Raw genomic sequence first — 23,441 nt, 5'->3', positions numbered from 1 at the left:
CCTTTCACCCCCTCCTCTCCCTCCTCACCTTTCACCCCCTTCTCTCTCTTCCCTCCTCTCTCTTCCCTCCTCTCTCTCCCTCTTTCTCTCTCCTCACCTTTCACCCCCTCCTCTCTCTTCCCTCCTCTCTCTCCCTCTTTCTCTCTCCTCACCTTTCACCCCCTCCTCTCTCTTCCCTCCTCTCTCAGGCTGCTGAGGAGTGGAAGTTTGTAGCCATGGTCCTGGATCACATCTTGCTGTGTGTGTTCATGGCTGTGTGTATCATCGGCACCATGGGAGTGTTCGCTGGACGCCTCATTGAGCTGAGCATGCAGGGTTAAAGGAGAGGCCATAGCCAGAGTCACCGTGCTCTGGCCACACCCTGGTTCTCCTGCTCGCTCTGACACCTGTCTGCTGTGCCTCTACCCCGACTCATCTGGAAATGACAACCAATCGATTGATTGGATCGTGGATTGAATGTAACTGGTCCAGTGAGGTGTTGTTATTGTAGCTTCTTTTCTGCATGGAGATTACAGTTGAAAATATGGACATTCACAGCACTCGGTGTTGAGAAGGTGTCCCGCTGTCAGCTGTCTGTGACTTGATGGATCGTATTTAAGGAACGATGGTTAACCTACCTAACGAGGTGATTCCTTTATTTCTAACCATCCTTCATCATGTGCAACGAAGGATGCAGAGTATGTTGGTTTAACAAACTCTGCATAATGGCTCTGATTGGGAGCACTCTGGCACTCTTATGGAACTCTGGATGAGGGAGGTCACATTATGGCACTGTGGATGAGGGAGGTCACATTATGGCACTGTGGATGAGGGAGGTCACATTTTTATTCTTTATTTGTTTTATTTTACCTTTATTTAACTAGGCAAGCCAGTTAAGAACAGTTAAGAAAAAGTTCTTATTTTCAATGACGGTCTAGGAACAGTGGGTTAACTGCCTGTTCAGGGGCAGAACAGCTCGGGGATTTGAACTTGCAACCTTTCGGTTACTAGTCCAACGCTCTAACCACTAGGCTACCCTGCCGCCACATTATGGCACTGTGGATGAGGGAGGTCACATTATGGCACTGTGGATGAGGGAGATCACATTATGGCACTGTGGATGAGGGAGATGACATTATGGCACTGTGGATGAGGGAGATGACATTATGGCACTGTGGATGAGGGAGGTCAAATTATGGCACTGTGGATGAGGGAGGTCACATTATGGTACTGTGGATGAGGGAGATCACATTATGGTACTGTGGATGAGGGAGATCACATTATGGTACTGTGGATGAGGGAGCTCACATGATGGTACTGTGGATGAGGGAGATCACATTATGGTACTGTGGATGAGGGAGATCACATTATGGCACTGTGGATGAGGGAGGTCAAATTATGGCACTGTGGATGAGGGAGGTCACATTATGGTACTGTGGATGAGGGAGATCACATTATGGTACTGTGGATGACGGAGATCACATTATGGCACTGGGGATGAGGGAGGTCACATTATGGTACTGTGGATGAGGGAGCTCACATTATGGTACTGTGGATGACGGAGATCACAAGCAGCTGGTAATGCATCTCGCCGTTGTTGCATGATCATTATTGACGATCAGAAGATCAGTTTGAATGAGTTTCTCAACCTTGATTTAGAAGTGGGCCTGTCTTGTCAATAAAGATGACAGTGCAGGGGCTTCTGGGCAACTACATGATGTTTTATCTTGTCCGATGTTAGGGTTTTCTCTCCTCCTTCTGCCAAATGTCATCACGGTTCTATTTTTAGATTTGGTTAAATGTCAAAATAAAATCTACTTCCAGATAAGCCTGTCTTTTTGTATTGTGTTTTTTACATTGACAGGGACGGCATAAACTCTGGTTAGTCAAATATTTGTACATGTCATTTTCTCCATTAAGAAGATAAACTGTGCGCCTGGGTCCTCTTTCTGTTGAATAAATTATTAAATGACCTTATTTTAACGTATTATTTTAGATTTTCCAGTAGTCAACACGTATCTGTTCTGTTCTCCTCTCATCAGTAAACGTCTTTATACACAGAACCAACTGTTCAAACTTGGACAAGATGCACATCTGGAAATATTGCATCACCGCAAAGGCCCCGGATTGGAGCGAGAGTAGCATTACAGTCTCCCAGTCGGTTTTACGAAAACAGTCTTTCGAGCGACATGACAAACACAACGCTCGAAGATTTGGACAGAAACGTAAGTTATAGAGGGATGGCAGATTGATAAAACATCAAATTGCACTCTTGATTGTATGCATATAATTTAAAAGTTCCGGGTACAATGTGGAAATCCCGATGAAGCGGAAATCCTGAGCTAAAGTTGTGTTTACGGCGAAGGAGTGGCTCATTCTGTCTCCAGAAGTAAGTCGATGTTTATGTTATGTTGAACTTGAGTACTAGATCGATTTTTCAAAGTTTTGCGATTCTCAATTATAATTACGCAAATAACTGAATTTCAAAACATGTTTGCAATGGATGGGATGGCAGCAGCAACACCTTGAGTGGTCACATCTGTTGTGACACCCTTGCTTATAAAACATTTTTTGAGGACAAATGGAAACATGGTAGCGTTATGTTATGATATCTCTGTTTTCATTTTTGTATTCCATTTGTCATGAGTTGTATCAGACGACATCATGCGTTATTCTCTGCTTGGTGGTTATGTAGTCTGCGTTGGCATGGATACTTGCACGAAGAGAGAAAAAAAAGCCTCATCTGACTTTTAAAGTCATTGAGTTATTGCTATACAGTAGCTTTCATTATGTAACCTGTGCTCGGGGATTTTGTGCAGCTCACACAGTCAGTCAGTATACCTCGTGTACACACACACACACTACCGTAGAGTGCAGTAAACCAATATCTGTTTATACTGTACCAAACTGTACCAAACCATGCAGCGTTTGGCTTTACGATTCACATCACAGACAGCTTTATGACTTTTTATGGAGTCACTCGTCACTGTAGCCAAGGAATGTAGACTTTCCCACAGCTCTGAAATGTCATCTGAGGCATAGTGGACATTGACTCATTGACACGCAGACATTCGTAGTACAAACAAACGGCCCACTATTCCCAATATAGTGCACAAACTTATTTTTTTTCAATATTTTTTTTTTGTAACATTTTTTTTAAATTTGACCCCTTTTTCTCCCGATTTCATTATATCCAATTGGTAGTTACAGTCTTGTCTCATAGCTGCAACTCCCATACAGACTAGGGAAAGGTGAAGGCAGAGAGTTGTGCGTCCTCGGAAACACAACCCGGCCAAGCCACGCTGCTTCTTGACAAGCCGCACTGCTTCTTGACTGGCGACTGTGTCAGCGTGCACTACGCCCACAGGAGTCCCTAGTGCGCGATGGGACAAGGACATCCCTGCCGGCCAAACCCTCCCAGACGGCTGGGCCAATTGTGCGCCGCCCCATGGGTCTCCTGGTCTCGGCCGACTGCGACACAGCCTGGACTCGAACCCAGAATCTCTAGTGGCACAGCTAGCACTGCCTTAGACCACTGCGCCACTCGGGAGGCCCATACTACACTACCAGGCCCATAGTACACTACCTTCCACCAGGCCCATAGTACACTACCTTTCACCAGGCCCATAGTACACTACCTTTCACCAGGCCCATAGTACACTACCTTTCACCAGGCCCATAGTACACTACCTTTCACCAGGCCCATAGTACATTACCTTTCACCAGGCCCATAGTACACTACCTTTAACCAGGCCCATAGTACACTACCTTTCACCAGGCCCATAGTACACTACCTTTCACCAGGCCCATAGTACACTACCTTCCACCAGGCCCATAGTACACTACCTTTCACCAGGCCCATAGGGCACTACCTTTCACCAGGCCCATAGGGCACTACCTTTCACCAGGCCCATAGTACACTACCTTTCACCAGGCCCATAGTACACTACCTTTCACCAGGCCCATAGGGCACTACCTTTCACCAGGCCCATAGTACACTACCTTTCACCAGGCCCATAGTACACTACCTTTCACCAGGCCCATACTACACTACCTTTCACCAGGCCCATACTACACTACCTTCCACCAGGCCCATAGTACACTACCTTCCACCAGGCCCATAGTACACTACCTTTCACCAGGCCCATAGTACACTACCTTTCACCAGGCCCATAGTACACTACCTTTCACCAGGCCCATAGGGCACTACCTTTCACCAGGCCCATAGTACACTACCTTTCACCAGGCCCATAGTACACTACCTTTCACCAGGCCCATAGTACACTACCTTTCACCAGGCCCATACTACACTACCTTCCACCAGGCCCATAGTACACTACCTTTCACCAGGCCCATAGTACACTACCTTTCACCAGGCCCATAGTACACTACCTTTCACCAGGCCCATAGTACATTACCTTTCACCAGGCCCATAGTACACTACCTTTCACCAGGCCCATAGTACACTACCTTTCACCAGGCCCATAGTACACTACCTTCCACCAGGCCCATAGGGCACTACCTTTCACCAGGCCCATAGTACACTACCTTCCACCAGGCCCATAGTACACTACCTTCCACCAGGCCCATAGGGCACTACCTTTCACCAGGCCCATAGTACACTACCTTCCACCAGGCCCATAGTACACTACCTTTCACCAGGCCCATAGTACACTACCTTTCACCAGGCCCATAGTACACTACCTTCCACCAGGCCCATAGTACACTACCTTCCACCAGGCCCATAGTACACTACCTTTCACCAGGCCCATAGGGCACTACCTTTCACCAGGCCCATAGTACACTACCTTTCACCAGGCCCATAGTACACTACCTTCCACCAGGCCCATAGGGCACTACCTTTCACCAGGCCCATAGTACACTACCTTCCACCAGGCCCATAGTACACTACCTTCCACCAGGCCCATAGTACACTACCTTCCACCAGGCCCATAGTACACTACCTTCCACCAGGCCCATAGTACACTACCTTTCACCAGGCCCATAGTACACTACCTTTCACCAGGCCCATAGTACACTACCTTTCACCAGGCCCATAGGGCACTACCTTTCACCAGGCCCATAGTACACTACCTTTCACCAGGCCCATAGTACACTACCTTTCACCAGGCCCATAGTACACTACCTTTCACCAGGCCCATAGTACACTACCTTTCACCAGGCCCATAGTACACTACCTTCCACCAGGCCCATAGTACACTACCTTTCACCAGGCCCATAGGGCTCTACCTTTGATCATAGCACTATGTAGTCGAAGTACTATAGTTCAACCTATGGGCCTTTGGCCAAAAGTAGTGCACTATGTAGTCGAAGTACTATAGTTCAACCTATGGGCCTTTGGCCAAAAGTAGTGCACTATGTAGGGAATAGGGTTCCATATGGGACGGAGACCCATACTGCTCGTTCTCCTGGTTACTGTAGTTATGGTGTTTCATGGAATCGGACTAGCAAAGGTGCATCATTATCTGTCAATACACATGCCCGTACAGTAAACTCACTCACTCACTCCAATCATTCAAACCTGGAATCCTAAACAAACTTTGTTGAACTGTGGTCTTAGTATTAACATTCCACAGTGGTAAACTGGAAAACATTGACCAGGCCTTGTGTTCTCTCGTTGCCTGAGGAACCTGCTTCAGAGTGATGTGTTCCCTGGTCTGTTACAGTACTGAACCTGCTTCAGAGTGATGTGTTCCCCAGAGGCTGTCCCTGGTCTGTTAGAGTACTGAACCTGCTTCAGAGTGATGTGTTTCCTAGAGGCTGTTCCTGGTCTGTTACAGTACTGAACCTGCTTCAGAGTGATGTGTTCCCTGGTCTGTTACAGTACTGAACCTGCTTCAGAGTGATGTGTTCCCTAGAGGCTGTCCCTGGTCTGTTACAGTACTGAACCTGCTTCAGAGTGATGTGTTCCCTAGAGGCCGTCCCTGGTCTGTTACAGTACTGAACCTGCTTCAGAGTGATGTGTTCCCTGGTCTGTTACAGTACTGAACCTGCTTCAGAGTGATGTGTTCCCTAGAGGCTGTCCCTGGTCTGTTACAGTACTGAACCTGCTTCAGAGTGATGTGTTCCCTAGAGGCCGTCCCTGGTCTGTTACAGTACTGAACCTGCTTCAGAGTGATGTGTTCCCTGGTCTGTTACAGTACTGAACCTGCTTCAGAGTGATGTGTTCCCTAGAGGCTGTCCCTGGTCTGTTACAGTACTGAACCTGCTTCAGAGTGATGTGTTCCCTAGAGACTGTCCCTGGTCTGTTACAGTACTGAACCTGCTTCAGAGTGATGTGTTCCCTGGTCTGTTACAGTACTGAACCTGCTTCAGACTGATGTGTTCCCTAGAGGCTGTCCCTGGTCTGTTACAGTACTGAACCTGCTTCAGAGTGATGTGTTTCGTAGAGGCTGTCCCTGGTCTGTTACAGTACTGAACCTGCTTCAGAGTGATGTGTTCCCTAGAGGCCGTCCCTGGTCTGTTACAGTACTGAACCTGCTTCAGAGTGATGTGTTCCCTAGAGGCTGTCCCTGGTCTGTTACAGTACTGAACCTGCTTCAGAGTGATGTATTCCCTGGTCCGTTACAGTACTGAACCTGCTTCAGAGTGATGTGTTCCCTGGTCTGTTACAGTACTGAACCTGCTTCAGAGTGATGTGTTCCCTAGAGGCCGTCCCTGGTCTGTTAGAGTACTGAACCTGCTTCAGAGTGATGTGTTCCCTAGAGGCTGTCCCTGGTCTGTTACAGTACTGAACCTGCTTCAGAGTGATGTGTTCCCTGGTCTGTTACAGTACTGAACCTTGTTTGGAGTTGAGTCTTCCCTGGTCTGTTACAGTGCTCCCATTCCTCAGATCAGGAGGTAAGCAGCCAAACTGGTCTGAGCATTGTGGATGGATAGCTGGAGGGTAACTACATGTTTCAGAGATCTACTGTAAATGGCAAGATGTTTGTCTCCAGAGCTATAACACAGAGTTTTAAAATGTCTTCATGTAATCTCTGGCTATGAGAGCGAGCCTCTCGTCCTGCAATAGGCAGGTCTGCAGAGAAGAGAGGAAGCTTCCTTCACTTCCTGTGTAACCAACCCACGTGACCAACTCAGCTCAAGCACATGGAGGCGAGGGTGTTTGTGGGCGATATTCGTATTCACTTCAGCTTCCTGATAGTCTGAACAAGGAGGTAGTAACATTAATACTCACAAGGCATACTTGTACACTGAGCATACAAAACATTAAGAACGTGACAGATTGACCAAGTGAATCCAAGCTATGATCCCTTATTGATGTCACTAGTTAAATCCACTTCAATCAGTGTAGATGAAGAGGAGGAGACAGGTTAAACAAGGATTTTTAAGCCTTGAGACAGTTGAGACATGGACTGTGTACCATTCAGAGGGTGAATGGCCAAGGCAGAAGATGTGTCTTTGAACAGGGTATGCTAGTAGGTGCCAGGTGATACCAGTTTGGGTCAAGAACTGCAACGCTGCTGGGGTTTTCACACTCAACAGTTTCCTGTGTGTATCAAGAATGGTCCACCACCCAAAGGACATCCAGCCATCTTGACACAACTGTGGGGAGCATTAGAGTCAATATGGTCCAGCATCTCTGTGGAACGCTTTCTACACCTTGTAGAGTCCAGGCCCCAACACATTGAGGGGAAAAGTATGCAAGGTGTTCTTAATGTTTGGTAGAGTCAGCATTAGTAAGGTGTTCTTAATGTTTGGTATATTTAGTATTTGTAAGGTCTTCTTAATGTTTGGTATAGTCAGTATTAGCAAGGTGTTCTTAATGTTTGGTATAGTCAGCATTAGCAAGGTGTTCTTAATGTTTGGTATAGTCAGCATTAGCAAGGTGTTCTTAATGTTTGGTATAGTCAGCATTAGCAAGGTGTTCTTAATGTTTGGTAGAGTCAGTATTAGTAAGGTGTTCTTAATGTTTGGTAGAGTCAGTATTAGTAAGGTCTTCTTAATGTTTGGTAGAGTCAGTATTAGTAAGGTCTTCTTAATGTTTGGTAGAGTCAGTATTAGTAAGGTGTTCTTAATGTTTGGTAGAGTCAGTATTAGTAAGGTGTTCTTAATGTTTGGTAGAGTCAGCATTAGTAAGGTGTTCTTAATGTTTGGTATAGTCAGCATTAGCAAGGTGTTCTTAATGTTTGGTATAGTCAGCATTAGCAAGGTGTTCTTAATGTTTGGTATAGTCAGCATTAGCAAGGTGTTCCTAATGTTTGGTAGAGTCAGTATTAGTAAGGTCTTCTTAATGTTTGGTATAGTCATTGCAGCATACTTGTATAGTACAGACTTTTGTGCATTGTTGGATGGAGAAGTAGATGAAGAGAGTACAGTATCTGGAGATGAAGAGAGTACAGTATCTGGAGATGAATAGAGTACAGTATCTGGAGATGAAGAGAGTACAGTATCTGGAGACGAAGAGAGTACAGTATCTGGAGATGAAGAGAGTACAGTATCTGGAGATGAATAGAGTACAGTATCTGGAGACGAAGAGAGTACAGTATCTGGAGATGAAGAGAGTACAGTATCTGGAGATGAATAGAGTACAGTATCTGGAGACGAAGAGAGTACAGTATCTGGAGATGAAAAGAGTACAGTATCTGGAGATGAAGAGAGTACAGTATCTGGAGATGAAGAGAGTACAGTATCTGGAGATGAAGAGAGTACAGTATCTGGAGACGAAGAGAGTACAGTATCTGGAGATGAAGAGAGTACAGTATCTGGAGATGAAGAGAGTACAGTATCTGGAGATGAAGAGAGTACAGTATCTGGAGATGAAGAGAGTACAGTATCTGGAGATGAAGAGAGTACAGTATCTGGAGATGAAGAGAGTACAGTATCTGGAGATGAAGAGAGTACAGTATCTGGAGATGAAGAGAGTACAGTATCTGGAGATGAAGAGAGTACAGTATCTGGAGATGAAGAGAGTACAGTATCTGGAGATGAAGAGAGTACAGTATCTGGAGATGATGAAGAGAGTACAGTATCTGGAGATGATGAAGAGAGTACAGTATCTGGAGATGAAGAGAGTACAGTATCTGGAGATGAAGAGAGTACAGTATCTGGAGATGAAGAGAGTACAGTATCTGGAGATGAAGAGAGTACAGTATCTGGAGATGAAGAGAGTACAGTATCTGGAGATGAAGAGAGTACAGTATCTGGAGATGAATAGAGTACAGTATCTGGAGACGAAGAGAGTACAGTATCTGGAGACGAAGAGAGTACAGTATCTGGAGATGAATAGAGTACAGTATCTGGAGATGAATAGAGTACAGTATCTGGAGATGAAGAGAGTACAGTATCTGGAGATGAATAGAGTACAGTATCTGGAGATGAAGAGAGTACAGTATCTGGAGATGAAGAGAGTACAGTATCTGGAGATGAAGAGAGTACAGTATCTGGAGATGAAGAGAGTACAGTATCTGGAGATGAAGAGAGTACAGTATCTGGAGATGATGAAGAGAGTACAGTATCTGGAGATGAAGAGAGTACAGTATCTGGAGATGAAGAGAGTACAGTATCTGGAGATGAATAGAGTACAGTATCTGGAGATGAAGAGAGTACAGTATCTGGAGATGAAGAGAGTACAGTATCTGGAGACGAAGAGAGTACAGTATCTGGAGATGAAGAGAGTACAGTATCTGGAGATGATGAAGAGAGTACAGTATCTGGAGATGAATAGAGTACAGTATCTGGAGATGAAGAGAGTACAGTATCTGGAGATGAAGAGAGTACAGTATCTGGAGATGATGAAGAGAGTACAGTATCTGGAGATGATGAAGAGAGTACAGTATCTGGAGATGATGAAGAGAGTACAGTATCTGGAGATGATGAAGAGAGTACAGTATCTGGAGATGATGAAGAGAGTACAGTATCTGGAGATGAATAGAGTACAGTATCTGGAGATGAAGAGAGTACAGTATCTGGAGACGAAGAGAGTACAGTATCTGGAGACGAAGAGAGTACAGTATCTGGAGATGATGAAGAGAGTACAGTATCTGGAGATGAAGAGAGTACAGTATCTGGAGATGAAGAGAGTACAGTATCTGGAGATGAAGAGAGTACAGTATCTGGAGATGAAGAGAGTACAGTATCTGGAGATGAAGAGAGTACAGTATCTGGAGATGAAGAGAGTACAGTCTCTGGAGATGAAGAGAGTACAGTCTCTGGAGATGAAGAGAGTACAGTCTCTGGAGATGAAGAGAGTACAGTATCTGGAGATGAAGAGAGTACAGTATCTGGAGATGAAGAGAGTACAGTATCTGGAGATGAAGAGAGTACAGTATCTGGAGATGAAGAGAGTACAGTATCTGGAGATGAAGAGAGTACAGTATCTGGAGACGAAGAGAGTACAGTATCTGGAGACGAAGAGAGTACAGTATCTGGAGACGAAGAGAGTACAGTATCTGGAGACGAAGAGAGTACAGTATCTGGAGATGAAGAGAGTACAGTATCTGGAGATGAAGAGAGTACAGTATCTGGAGATGAAGAGAGTACAGTATCTGGAGATGAAGAGAGTACAGTATCTGGAGATGATGAAGAGAGTACAGTATCTGGAGATGATGAAGAGAGTACAGTATCTGGAGATGAAGAGAGTACAGTATCTGGAGATGAAGAGAGTACAGTATCTGGAGATGAAGAGAGTACAGTATCTGGAGATGAAGAGAGTACAGTATCTGGAGATGAAGAGAGTACAGTATCTGGAGATGAAGAGAGTACAGTATCTGGAGATGAAGAGAGTACAGTATCTGGAGATGAAGAGAGTACAGTATCTGGAGATGATGAAGAGAGTACAGTATCTGGAGATGAAGAGAGTACAGTATCTGGAGATGATGAATAGAGTACAGTATCTGGAGATGATGAAGAGAGTACAGTATCTGGAGATGATGAAGAGAGTACAGTATCTGGAGATGAAGAGAGTACAGTATCTGGAGATGAAGAGAGTACAGTATCTGGAGATGAAGAGAGTACAGTATCTGGAGATGAATAGAGTACAGTATCTGGAGATGAAGAGAGTACAGTATCTGGAGACGAAGAGAGTACAGTATCTGGAGATGAATATAGTACAGTATCTGGAGATGAAGAGAGTACAGTATCTGGAGATGAAGAGAGTACAGTATCTGGAGATGAAGAGAGTACAGTATCTGGAGATGAAGAGAGTACAGTATCTGGAGATGATGAAGAGAGTACAGTATCTGGAGATGAAGAGAGTACAGTATCTGGAGATGAAGAGAGTACAGTATCTGGAGATGAAGAGAGTACAGTATCTGGAGATGAAGAGAGTACAGTATCTGGAGATGATGAAGAGAGTACAGTATCTGGAGATGATGAAGAGAGTACAGTATCTGGAGATGAAGAGAGTACAGTATCTGGAGATGAAGAGAGTACAGTATCTGGAGATGAAGAGAGTACAGTATCTGGAGATGAAGAGAGTACAGTATCTGGAGATGAAGAGAGTACAGTATCTGGAGACGAAGAGAGTACAGTATCTGGAGATGAAGAGAGTACAGTATCTGGAGATGAAGAGAGTACAGTATCTGGAGATGAAGAGAGTACAGTATCTGGAGATGATGAATAGAGTACAGTATCTGGAGACGAAGAGAGTACAGTATCTGGAGATGAAGAGAGTACAGTATCTGGAGACGAAGAGAGTACAGTATCTGGAGATGAATAGAGTACAGTATCTGGAGATGATGAAGAGAGTACAGTATCTGGAGATGAAGAGAGTACAGTATCTGGAGATGAAGAGAGTACAGTATCTGGAGATGAATAGAGTACAGTATCTGGAGACGAAGAGAGTACAGTATCTGGAGACGAAGAGAGTACAGTATCTGGAGACGAAGAGAGTACAGTATCTGGAGATGAAGAGAGTACAGTATCTGGAGATGAAGAGAGTACAGTATCTGGAGATGAAGAGAGTACAGTATCTGGAGATGAAGAGAGTACAGTATCTGGAGATGAAGAGAGTACAGTATCTGGAGACGAAGAGAGTACAGTATCTGGAGACGAAGAGAGTACAGTATCTGGAGATGAAGAGAGTACAGTATCTGGAGATGTAGAGAGTACAGTATCTGGAGATGAAGAGAGTACAGTATCTGGAGATGAATAGAGTACAGTATCTGGAGATGAATAGAGTACAGTATCTGGAGATGAAGAGAGTACAGTATCTGGAGATGAAGAGAGTACAGTATCTGGAGACGAAGAGAGTACAGTATCTGGAGATGAAGAGAGTACAGTATCTGGAGATGTAGAGAGTACAGTATCTGGAGATGAAGAGAGTACAGTATCTGGAGATGAAGAGAGTACAGTATCTGGAGACGAAGAGAGTACAGTATCTGGAGACGAAGAGAGTACAGTATCTGGAGATGAAGAGAGTACAGTATCTGGAGATGAAGAGAGTACAGTATCTGGAGATGAATAGAGTACAGTATCTGGAGTTGAAGAGAGTACAGTATCTGGAGATGAATAGAGTACAGTATCTGGAGATGAAGAGAGTACAGTATCTGGAGATGAAGAGAGTACAGTATCTGGAGATGAATAGAGTACAGTATCTGGAGATGATGAAGAGAGTACAGTATCTGGAGACGAAGAGAGTACAGTATCTGGAGATGAATAGAGTACAGTATCTGGAGATGAAGAGAGTACAGTATCTGGAGATGAAGAGAGTACAGTATCTGGAGATGAAGAGAGTACAGTATCTGGAGATGAAGAGAGTACAGTATCTGGAGATGAAGAGAGTACAGTATCTGGAGATGATGAAGAGAGTACAGTATCTGGAGATGAAGAGAGTACAGTATCTGGAGATGAAGAGAGTACAGTATCTGGAGATGAAGAGAGTACAGTATCTGGAGATGAATAGAGTACAGAATCTGTGTGTCTAGGAGTTGTTTGGACTGTGACTGTATCTGCAAACTGTATCAAATTGGCATATGAGTCAAAGCATTAGCCTACACAATGCAAAAGGGGGGGGGTCGCGTGTGTGTGTGACAGAGCGAGTGTGAGCGTTGGGGAAGGCTGCTGACTGAGTTGAAAGAGAGGAAGTATGACTGAAAGCTGAACACAGGAAGTGGCTCTGACTCTGAGTAAAGCTATTTTAGCAGGAGAGGAGAGCTCTCTCTCTCTCTCTTGACAGCAGCTCTCTGAGGAGAGGAGGGTCTTCAATCTGCATCAGAAGACAGACTTCAGTGAGAGAGAGGTGCGAAGAAGAAGAAGCCCTGTGATGCTCACATGACACTGTGACTGAGACCCCTAGATGAGAGGTGAGGTTTTGACTTTCACAGGAGAGGACAAACTGAAGAGGGAGGAGAGAGAGAGAGATAGAAACTGCTGCTCAGCTCAGACTGTGGGACTGAGAGAGAGAGAGAGAAACTGCTGTTCAGCTCAGACTGTGGGACTGTGAGAGAGAGAGAGAGAGAGAGAGAGAAACTGCTGTTCAGCTCAGACTGTGGGACTGAGAGAAAGAGCCTAGATGAGAGGTTTTATAGCTTTCACACCACTGTCTCTCTCTCTCTCTCTGTCTCCCTCTCTCTCTCTGTCTCCCTCTCTCTCTCTCTCTCTCTCTCTCTCTGTCTCTCTCTCTCTCTGTCTCTCTCTCTCTCTCTGTCTCTCTCTCTCTCTCTGTCTCTCTCTCTCTCTCTGTCTCTCTATCTCTCTCTGTCTCTCTCTCTCTTTGTCTCCCTCTCTCTCTCTCTCTCTCTCTCTCTCTCTCTGTCAGTTCATGACACAGCAAGTTGAGGAAGTGAAATACAGTAACATGGGGTTGGACTAAATGTGGAACTGTGACTTCTCTAATGTGTAAAGAGTGCTAGGAAGGGAACCAAATTAAGGAAGCTACCACCTATCGCTGTAACTCTGTGTACCGTTTCTTTGCCTGTTTTCTGGAAGAATGATTTCGAGAGCTACCTAAGAGAGTGAATTTGCAGTCACCTTTTTGGGCACAACTTCTGTGAGTAGATGTAATAATTGTTTAATATATTGTGGTAATCCATTTGATACATTCATACAATATATGATATGTTTCCATAGTCCTAGCTCAGCTCCTGTTCTTTCTCTTCTGACAGTTGAGATTTCTCCTCAGATTTCTCCTCAGATTTCTCCTCAGATTTCTCCTCTGTGTCGGTGTTCTGTTTGACAGCTGTTTAATGGAGGAAAAGGGAACCATTGTAGTGTGAATTTAACTTGCGACTTTGTTTCCTGTCTTCCCGGGGAACATTAGTGGCTGCACTTTGCCAGAAATGCTGTTGATGTTGGCAGAACTGTCTTTAAAGGGATAGTTTGGGGTTTTGGCAACGAGGTCCTTTATCTCCTTCCCCAGAGTCAGTTAATGTCTGTAGTTCTGTCCTTGAGCTGTTCTTGTCTAATGATGTTCTGTATTATGTTTCGTGCTCTGTGTGGATCCCAGGAAGAGTAGCTGCAACAGCTAACTGGGATCCTAATAAAATACCAAGATGAACTTGTGGAGACCATTTTTATGTCTCTGCGTTCACTTGGAAGGAAGCTGCTGACTTGCAATTGCTTGTGATTGTATTAGGATCCCCGTTAGCCGACGCCGATGTTGACAGCTAGTCTTCCTGGGGTCGGACACATAACGACAGAGACATTACAGACAAAACATACTTTACAATTTAAAACATCAACATACTTTTCAATATGGAAAAATTCACTACGACTAAAGACAAATGTACACACACATTTAAAAAAACAACAACAATACAACTAAAGAATAAGTGTGTACGTGTGCGTGCGTGCGCGTGCGTGCGGATCAATCAGTTACACTTACACGTCAGTACATACACACACACACACACACACACATGTCAGTACATACACACACACACACGTGTCAGTACATACACACATGTCAGTACACACACACACGTCAGTACATACACATAACAGTACACACACACACACATAACAGTACACACACACACACATAACAGTACACACACACACATGTCAGTACACACACACACGTCAGTACACACACACACATGTCAGTACATACACACACATGTCAGTACATACACACACATGTCAGTACATACACACACATGTCAGTACACACACACACATGTCAGTACACACACACACATGTCAGTACATACACACACATGTCAGTACATACACACACATGTCAGTACATACACACACATGTCAGTACACACACACACATGTCAGTACACACACACACACGTCAGTACACACACACACACACGTCAGTACACACACACACACGTCAGTACACACACACACACGTCAGTACACACACACACGTCAGTACACACACACACACGTCAGTACACACACACACACGTCAGTACACACACACACACGTCAGTACACACACACACACGTCAGTACACACACACACGTCAGTACACACACACACACACATGTCAGTACACACACACACACACACGTCAGTACACACACACACATATGTCAGTACATACACACACACTTCTGGTCACATGGGGTAGAGGCGTTGCTTTATTTGTTTTCTGAAACCAGGTCTGCTGTTAACTTGCTCTGTGAGATAGAAGGGGGTTCCAGGCACTCATGTCTATGTATAATACTGAATGTTTTCTTCAATTTGTTCTGGACCTGGGAACTGTGAAGTGCAATGACTGGAAGTCAATGGGAACAGCTATCATGGTCGCGGAACTACCTTTACCTTCTTCACACTCGACGCAGAGACGTACACATGGTGTCCACGAGTTCATCTAACTCTAGGGGAGAAATCCCCAAACTATCCCTGTTTTCAATCATTAGACCAGTGGTCACCAACCGGTCCATCGCGATCTCCCAAGGCATTCCTAGTTGATCTCCCAAGGCATTCCTAGTTGATCTCCCAAGGCATTCCTAGTTGATCTCCAAGGCATTCCTAGTTGATCTCCCAAGGCATTCCTAGTTGATCTCCAAGGCATTCCTAGTTGATCTCCCAAGGCATTCCTAGTTGATCTCCCAAGGCATTCCTAGTTGATCTCCCAAGGCATTCCTAGTTGATCTCCCAAGGCATTCCTAGTTGATCTCCCAAGGCATTCCTAGTTGATCTCCCAAGGCATTCCTAGTTGATCTCCAAGGCATTCCTAGTTGATCTCCCAAGGCATTCCTAGTTGATCTCCCAAGGCATTCCTAGTTGATCTCCCAAGGCATTCCTAGTTGATCTCCCAAGGCATTCCTAGTTGATCTCCCAAGGCATTCCTAGTTGATCTCCCAAGGCATTCCTAGTTGATCTCCAAGGCATTCCTAGTTGATCTCCAAGGCATTCCTAGTTGATCTCCCAAGGCATTTCTAGTTGATCTCCCAAGGCATTCCTAGTTGATCTCCCAAGGCATTCCTAGTTGATCTCCCAAGGCATTCCTAGTTGATCTCCCAAGGCATTCCTAGTTGATCTCCCAAGGCATTCCTAGTTGATCTCCCAAGGCATTCCTAGTTGATCTCCAAGGCATTCCTAGTTGATCTCCAAGGCATTCCTAGTTGATCTCCAAGGCATTCCTAGTTGATCTCCAAGGCATTCCTAGTTGATCTCCAAGGCATTCCTAGTTGATCTCCCAAGGCATTCCTAGTTGATCTCCCAAGGCATTCCTAGTTGATCTCCCAAGGCATTCCTAGTTGATCTCCCAAGGCATTCCTAGTTGATCTCCAAGGCACCTAGTTGATCTCCAAGGCATTCCTAGTTGATCTCCAAGGCATTCCTAGTTGATCTCCAAGGCATTCCTAGTTGATCTCCAAGGCATTCCTAGTTGATCTCCCAAGGCATTCCTAGTTGATCTCCCAAGGCATTCCTAGTTGATCTCCCAAGGCATTCCTAGTTGATCTCCCAAGGCATTCCTAGTTGATCTCCCAAGGCATTCCTAGTTGATCTCCAAGGCATTCCTAGTTGATCTCCAAGGCATTCCTAGTTGATCTCCAAGGCATTCCTAGTTGATCTCCAAGGCATTCCTAGTTGATCTCCAAGGCATTCCTAGTTGATCTCCAAGGCATTCCTAGTTGATCTCCAAGGCATTCCTAGTTGATCTCCAAGGCATTCCTAGTTAATCACCAAAATAAAATCAACAACGATAAAGCCTTGCGTTCCTATATTTATTTGCATTTGTTTTGCGCTGTTGTCATCGGGTGCACTTGATTCGTCAGCCCTGGCGCCGGGATGATGAATGAAGTGCACCTTGATTCGTCAGCCCTGGCGCCGGGATGATGAATGAAGTGCACCTTGATTGCCTTCCATTTTGAACCATTTCATGTGTCTGAAGGGAGAACACCGTCTAACCGGCAGGCCCAGAGAGCAAATCAAGTGAACCTATAGGCCTACCGCTGGCCAATCAGGTAGCTCAGACTACCGTGTCTGTCCAGTTTCCTCGAGCCATAGACTGGAAAAAAAGAGACTGTCGAACGCACAGAAAAGTTGATAATGTGAGATTTCAAAACTTTTAAAAACCAACACTAGAGAGAGACTCAACGAATACAGCAAAGAGATGCAGTTTTTATGAATAAATGAATGTTGAAGTTGTTATTCAGCACCGTCAACACTTTGTTCAACTCTTTCATAAGCCATAAAATACGTCTTCTCCCTACTTCCACTCACCCTACAACCAGCACTGCAGCTGCAATGAATGAACATAGCAAAGTGTGTCCATGAAGCTTGTTATTATTAGTGGCTTGTCTATCTTTTCATATCGAGGGATATTTTACCTTCTATGGTCGTTGGGGTAACAACAGGAACTGGTGCAGGAGGCAGAAAGAATGGGGTAACAACAGGAACTGGTGCAGGAGGCAGAAAGAATGGGGTAACCACGGGAACTGGTGCAGGAGGCAGAAAGAATGGGGTAACAACAGGAACTGGTGCAGGAGGCAGAAAGAATGGGGTAACAACAGGAACTGGTGCAGGAGGCAGAAAGAATGGGGTAACAACAGGAACTGGTGCAGGAGGCAGAAAGAATGGGGTAACAACAGGAACTGGTGCAGGAGGCAGAAAGAATGAGACTCAGAGCTGCAATACGTCACTTTTTAGGTGACCCGACCAAATTCACATAGAAACGTGTTTATATAGATCTGTCAGTCTCATTGAAAGCAAGTCTAAGAAGCAGTAGATCTGTTCTATGTGCTCTATTTCTACGCTTCCCGTTTTTGCGTCTTTTACTTGTGGTTTTGTCCACCAGTTTCAAACAGCTGAAAATACTACATTTTTGTTTATGGAAACTCTATTTCACAGCGGTTTAGACGACACAATGATTCTCTACACTACACTTGCTTGTTTTGTCACAAACTGAAAGAACTATTATAATTTTAACAACCAGGAAATGGTGGAGTGATTTCTGCATAGTGCATCTTTTTTAAAGTTTCGTCATCAGCAGGAAGACTGCCTTTTCTCAGAGGAGAGAGAGGGGTGAGTCAGGTGAGAGGCAGGTGACTGCAGCTCCCTCAGACTGACCATCAGATGCAGGCCATCAGTCCAGTACAACAAAGAGGAAGTAGATGATTACGATCACTCAGCTGTGCCTCACAAGTAATACAACCAATCATCTATTACCAGTGTGGTCATATACAGTACCTCAAATGTTGAAATAGAGTTTCTAAATGGAAGAACAACATTGGTAGGGCAAATCAAGCATAGCCAATATGCAGTGATAATGTATTGGGCCTGTAGCCTACTGAACAAACCTCATTGTTACAGAACTGTGTTGAACTGCTTCATGTTGCATAGACTTATGTTTTTGAAGTTATGTTTAAAAAAAAAAATCAGAGCGGTAGATCTCTGCTGAGCGGTAGATCTCTGCTGAGCGGTAGATCTCTGCTGAGCGGTAGATCTCTGCTGAGCGGTAGATCTCTGCTGAGCGGTAGATCTCTGCTGAGCGGTAGATCTCTGCTGAGCGGTAGATGATCTCTGAGCGGTAGATCTCTGCTGAGCGGTAGATCTCTGAGCGGTAGATGATCTCTGAGCGGTAGATCTCTGAGCGGTGGTAGATCTCTGAATGGTAGATCTCTGAGCGGTAGATCTCTGAATGGTAGATCTCTGCTGAACGGTAGATCTCTGAGCGGTAGATGATCTCTGAGCGGTAGATGATCTCTGAGCGGTAGATGATCTCTGAGCGGTAGATGATCTCTGAGCGGTAGATGATCTCTGAGCGGTAGATGATCTCTGAGCGGTAGATGATCTCTGAGTGGTAGATCTCTGCTGAACGGTAGATTATCTCTGAATGGTAGATCTGTGAGCGGTAGATCTCTGAGCGGTAGATCTCTGCTGAGCGGTAGATCTCTGCTGAGCGGTAGATCTCTGCTGAGCGGTAGATCTCTGAGCGGTAGATGATCTCTGAGCGGTAGATGATCTCTGAGCGGTAGATTATCTCTGAGCGGTGGATCTCTGCTGAGCGGTAGATCTCTGAGCGGTAGATCTCTGAGCGGTAGATCTCTGAGCGGTAGATATCTGCTGAGCGGTAGATCTCTGAGCGGTAGATCTCTGAGCGGTAGATCTCTGCTGAGCGGTAGATCTCTGCTGAGCGGTAGATCTCTGCTGAGCGGTAGATCTCTGCTGAGCGGTAGATCTCTGAGCGGTAGATCTCTGAGCGGTAGATCTCGGCTTTCATTTTGACTCAATGTGATCTTGACTCAGAAAAGGTTGATGACCTCTACCTTAGACTAATTACCTCAGTGTGGAAGTTGTGGGAAGTGGCCTTCCTCTTCCCTTATTCTAGGAACGTCTGGTAATGTACTAGAGGGGTTTATTTAAAGTCTCCCCTGTGTGGGTCAGCATTGCCACATAACTCTACTCTAGCGAACGTCCCATACAGGATGTTAGCTTAGATACTCAGCACGGTTTCTCTCTGCCCAGACACACACACACACACACACACACACACACACACACACACACACACACACACACACTGCTGTATTCTACAGTCCAGTTCTGTGAGAGAAGCATCCAGCCTTCTACATAATCCCACCAACATCCCTGTTAGGTACAACAGGGCCCGTGGGGAGGGGGGATGTTTTTGGCAATGCCACCGGATGTCCTCTACTCTGCCACTATGGTCTATCTCTCCGATATTGCTATTCCTTTAACAACTGTTGTCATAAAAGTTTTGAGAATACTTTTGCTGAATTAAAGTAGAACCATAATGGCGTGTGAACGGTGGTGTTGTTGTCTCCAGTCAGTTTATTCACCTCTATAACTGCTAGTGGTGGTGTGTGTGTTTTTACTAGGTGTCTCTGCTGCTAACCCTGATGAGGTACCTCGGCGTGGGGGGTTGTCGGGAGGATCAAAGAACAGCAGCCATTTTAACAGCGTCTAAACTGAAGCATGTGTGTTTGTATATGCGAGCCCGCATGTGTGTCCTACTTGTGCTACTTCAAAGTGTCCACAGTCCCACAGGAGGAGTCATGTGTCGCTAGCGGCAGTCCAACCCCACCCTGACCAGGCTCCAGTCCAACCCCACCCTGACCAGGCTCCAGTCCAACCCCAACCCTGACCAGGCTCCAGTCCAACCCCACACTGACCAGGCTCCAGTCCAACCCCAACCCCACACTGACCAGGCTCCAGTCCAACCCCAACCCCACACTGACCAGGCTCCAGTCCAACCCCAACCCTGACCAGGCTCCAGCCCAACCCCATCCCCAACACTGACCAGGCTCCAGTCCAACCCCAACCCCAACCCTGACCAGGCTCCAGTCCAACCCATCACTGACCAGGCTCCAGTCCAACCCCATCACTGACCAGGCTCCAGTCCAACCCCATCACTGACCAGGCTCCAGTCCAACCCATCACTGAACAGGCTCCAACCCCAACCCATCACTGACCAGGCTCCAGTCCAACCCCATCACTGACCAGGCTCCAACCCCAACCCATCACTGACCAGGCTCCAGTCCAACCCATCACTGACCAGGCTCCAGTCCAACCCATCACTGACCAGGCTCCAGTCCAACCCCATCACTGACCAGGCTCCAGTCCAACCCATCACTGACCAGGCTCCAGTCCAACCCTGACCAGGCTCTGGCCCAACCCAAACCCTGGACGCAATGTTTACTCTCTAGACAGTATATGTCTCTCTGGGTCAACCCTTTCAGCAGGAGAAACCTTGCCTGGAATCCCCTCTGAAGATGTCTCAGCAGGAGAAACCTTAGCCTGGAATCCCCTCTGAAGATGTCTCAGCAGGAGAAACCTTAGCCTGGAATCCCCTCTGAAGATGTCTCAGCAGGAGAAACCTTAGCCTGGATTCCCCTCTGAAGATGTCTCAGCAGGAGAAACCTTAGCCTGGATTCCCCTCTGTAGATGTCTCAGCAGGAGAAAGCTTAGCCTGGAATCCCCTCTGAAGATCTCTCAGCAGGAGAAACCTTAGCCTGGAATCCCCTCTGAAGATGTCTCAGCAGGAGAAAGCTTAGCCTGGAATCCCCTCTGAAGATCTCTCAGCAGGAGAAACCTTAGCCTGGAATCCCCTCTGAAGATCTCTCAGCAGGAGAAACCTTAGCCTGGAATATCATTCTGACTAGTGGTAGTATCAAATCAAAGTTTATTTAGGTAGTATGTACATGTAGATATGGATAAAGTGACTATGCAGATATGATGAACAGAGAGTAGCAGTAGCGTAAAGAGGGGTTGGCAGGACACAATGCCGAATACAACAGGTGTAGACACCTTACAGTGAAATGCTTACTTACAGGCTCAAACCAATAGTGCAAAAACTGTGCTAGGTGAACAATGGGTAAGTAAAGAAATAAAACAACAGTAAAAATACAGGCTATATACAGTAGAGAGGCTATATACAGTAGAGAGGCTATAAACAGTAGAGAGGCTATGTACTGTAGCGAGGCTATATACTGTAGCGAGGCTATATACTGTAGCGAGGCTATATACTGTAGCGACGCTATATACTGTAGCGAGGCTATAAACAGTAGCGAGGCTATATACAGTAGAGGGGCTATAAACAGTAGCGAGGCTATAAACAGTAGCGAGGCTATAAACAGTAGCGAGGCTATAAACAGTAGCGAGGCTATAAACAGTAGCGAGGCTATACACAGTAGCGAGGCTATAAACAGTAGCGAGGCTATACACAGTAGCGAGGCTATAAACAGTAGCGAGGCTATACACAGTAGCGAGGCTATAAACAGTAGCGAGGCTATAAACAGTAGCGAGGCTATACACAGTAGCGAGGCTATACACAGTAGCGAGGCTATAAACAGTAGCGAGGCTATACACAGTAGCGAGGCTATACACAATAGAGAGGCTATATACAGTAGCGAGGCTATATACAGTAGCGAGGCTATAAACAGTAGCGAGGCTACATACAGACACTGGTTAGTCAGGCTGATTGAGGTAGTATGTACATGTAGATATGGTTAAAGTGACTATGCGTATATGATGAACAGAGAGTAGCAGTAGCATAAAGAGGGGTTGGCGGGACACAATGCAGAGAGCCTGGTTTTCCAGGCTAGCAGGAACCAGGGCTGCAGGGTAGAGTCCACCAGAATGAAAACAGAGGAGTCCGGTCCAGTAGTTGTTCACACAACCCTGTTGTTGTTTACATAGTCATTATAGTTCCAGGGAAACAACATGTAAACAAACATGGGGTTGTGACTGTGAGAACGTCTGAGTAGCCAGCAGTAGCCATGTGGTTCTCTCTACAGCTGAATCATCTGCCTTTCCTTTTGCCTGGACTAGATTCTCTGGGGTTTTTTCTCTCTCGCTCACTTCTCTCTCTCTCTCGTGTGTGTGTGTGTGTGAGTGTGTGTGTGTGTGTGTGTGTTATCTGCTTCATTCCTATAAATGCCTGTAGATGCCCTTTTAAGAGAGCTGGCCAGGCCCACTAGGGATGATGTGGTGTGTCATCCATGGTCTCAGGCCACGTATCTTCTTCCAGTCTCGTGGCTCTTTGCTTGTGGCACTGATATCAATGTCTCCATTGTGGGAAGCTATTTTTCTACTATTAGCCGGGGGGGTGCATGTCAGTGGTGCTCATCGCTAAACAATGAGGAGTAGTGTGTGGGGGGGGGGGGGGGTTCCAGATTGCCTTTAGTGCAGTTGGGTTGCACATCTCTGAAGGTTATGTCATTTTAATATGCTTCCTTAATGCCTTTGCAGACTGTACTATTTTGCCCACAAAATGTGTTCGTAGGAAAACGACTGCTGCTGGTTCAGTGTGACAGGGTCGAGGCCTGCTGGTTCAGTGTGACAGGGTCGAGGCCTGCTGGTTCAGTGTGACAGGGTCGAGGCCTGCTGGTTCAGTGTGACAGGGTCGAGGCCTGCTGGTTCAGTGTGACAGGGTCGAGGCCTGCTCGTTCAGTGTGCCAGGGTCGAGGTCTGCTGGTTCAGTGTGACAGGGTCGAGGCCTGCTGGTTCAGTACCACTACGTCTTGGCTCGTTCAGTGTGACAGGGTCGAGGTCTGCTGGTTCAGTACCACTACGTCTTGGCTCGTTCAGTGTGACAGGGTCGAGGCCTGCTGGTTCAGTGTGGCAGGGT

The 23,441-nt window shown here is 45.8% G+C and overlaps 2 protein-coding genes across 5 annotated transcripts in view; both read left to right on the top strand.

Moving 5' to 3' along the window:
* LOC110496997 (acetylcholine receptor subunit alpha) overlaps positions 1-1,802 on the top strand; it is a 27,684-nt gene extending 25,882 nt beyond the window's left edge. The window contains exons 9-10 of the mRNA XM_036981997.1: positions 189-815; positions 1,051-1,802. Coding sequence (XP_036837892.1) covers positions 189-320 — 132 coding nt within the window. The 3' untranslated portion in view covers positions 321-815; positions 1,051-1,802. The remainder of the gene's footprint in view (positions 1-188; positions 816-1,050) is intronic.
* Positions 1,803-2,059: 257 nt separating this feature from the next.
* LOC118965204 (WAS/WASL-interacting protein family member 1-like) overlaps positions 2,060-23,441 on the top strand; it is a 37,348-nt gene continuing 15,966 nt past the window's right edge. The window contains exon 1 of one of the 4 annotated variants that reach the window (XM_036981993.1): positions 2,060-2,204. The gene's annotated coding sequence lies outside the window, so the exon portion shown is untranslated. Of the gene's footprint in view, positions 2,369-13,074; positions 13,245-13,678; positions 13,931-23,441 lie in introns of those variants that run through there. The other 3 variants (XM_036981992.1, XM_036981994.1, XM_036981995.1) reach the window with 3 other exon arrangements.

Source organism: Oncorhynchus mykiss, chromosome 7, assembly GCF_013265735.2.
Source record: "Oncorhynchus mykiss isolate Arlee chromosome 7, USDA_OmykA_1.1, whole genome shotgun sequence".
NCBI classification, from domain to species: Eukaryota; Metazoa; Chordata; class Actinopteri; order Salmoniformes; family Salmonidae; genus Oncorhynchus; species Oncorhynchus mykiss.
This window is presented reverse-complemented; position numbering and strand designations above follow the sequence as displayed.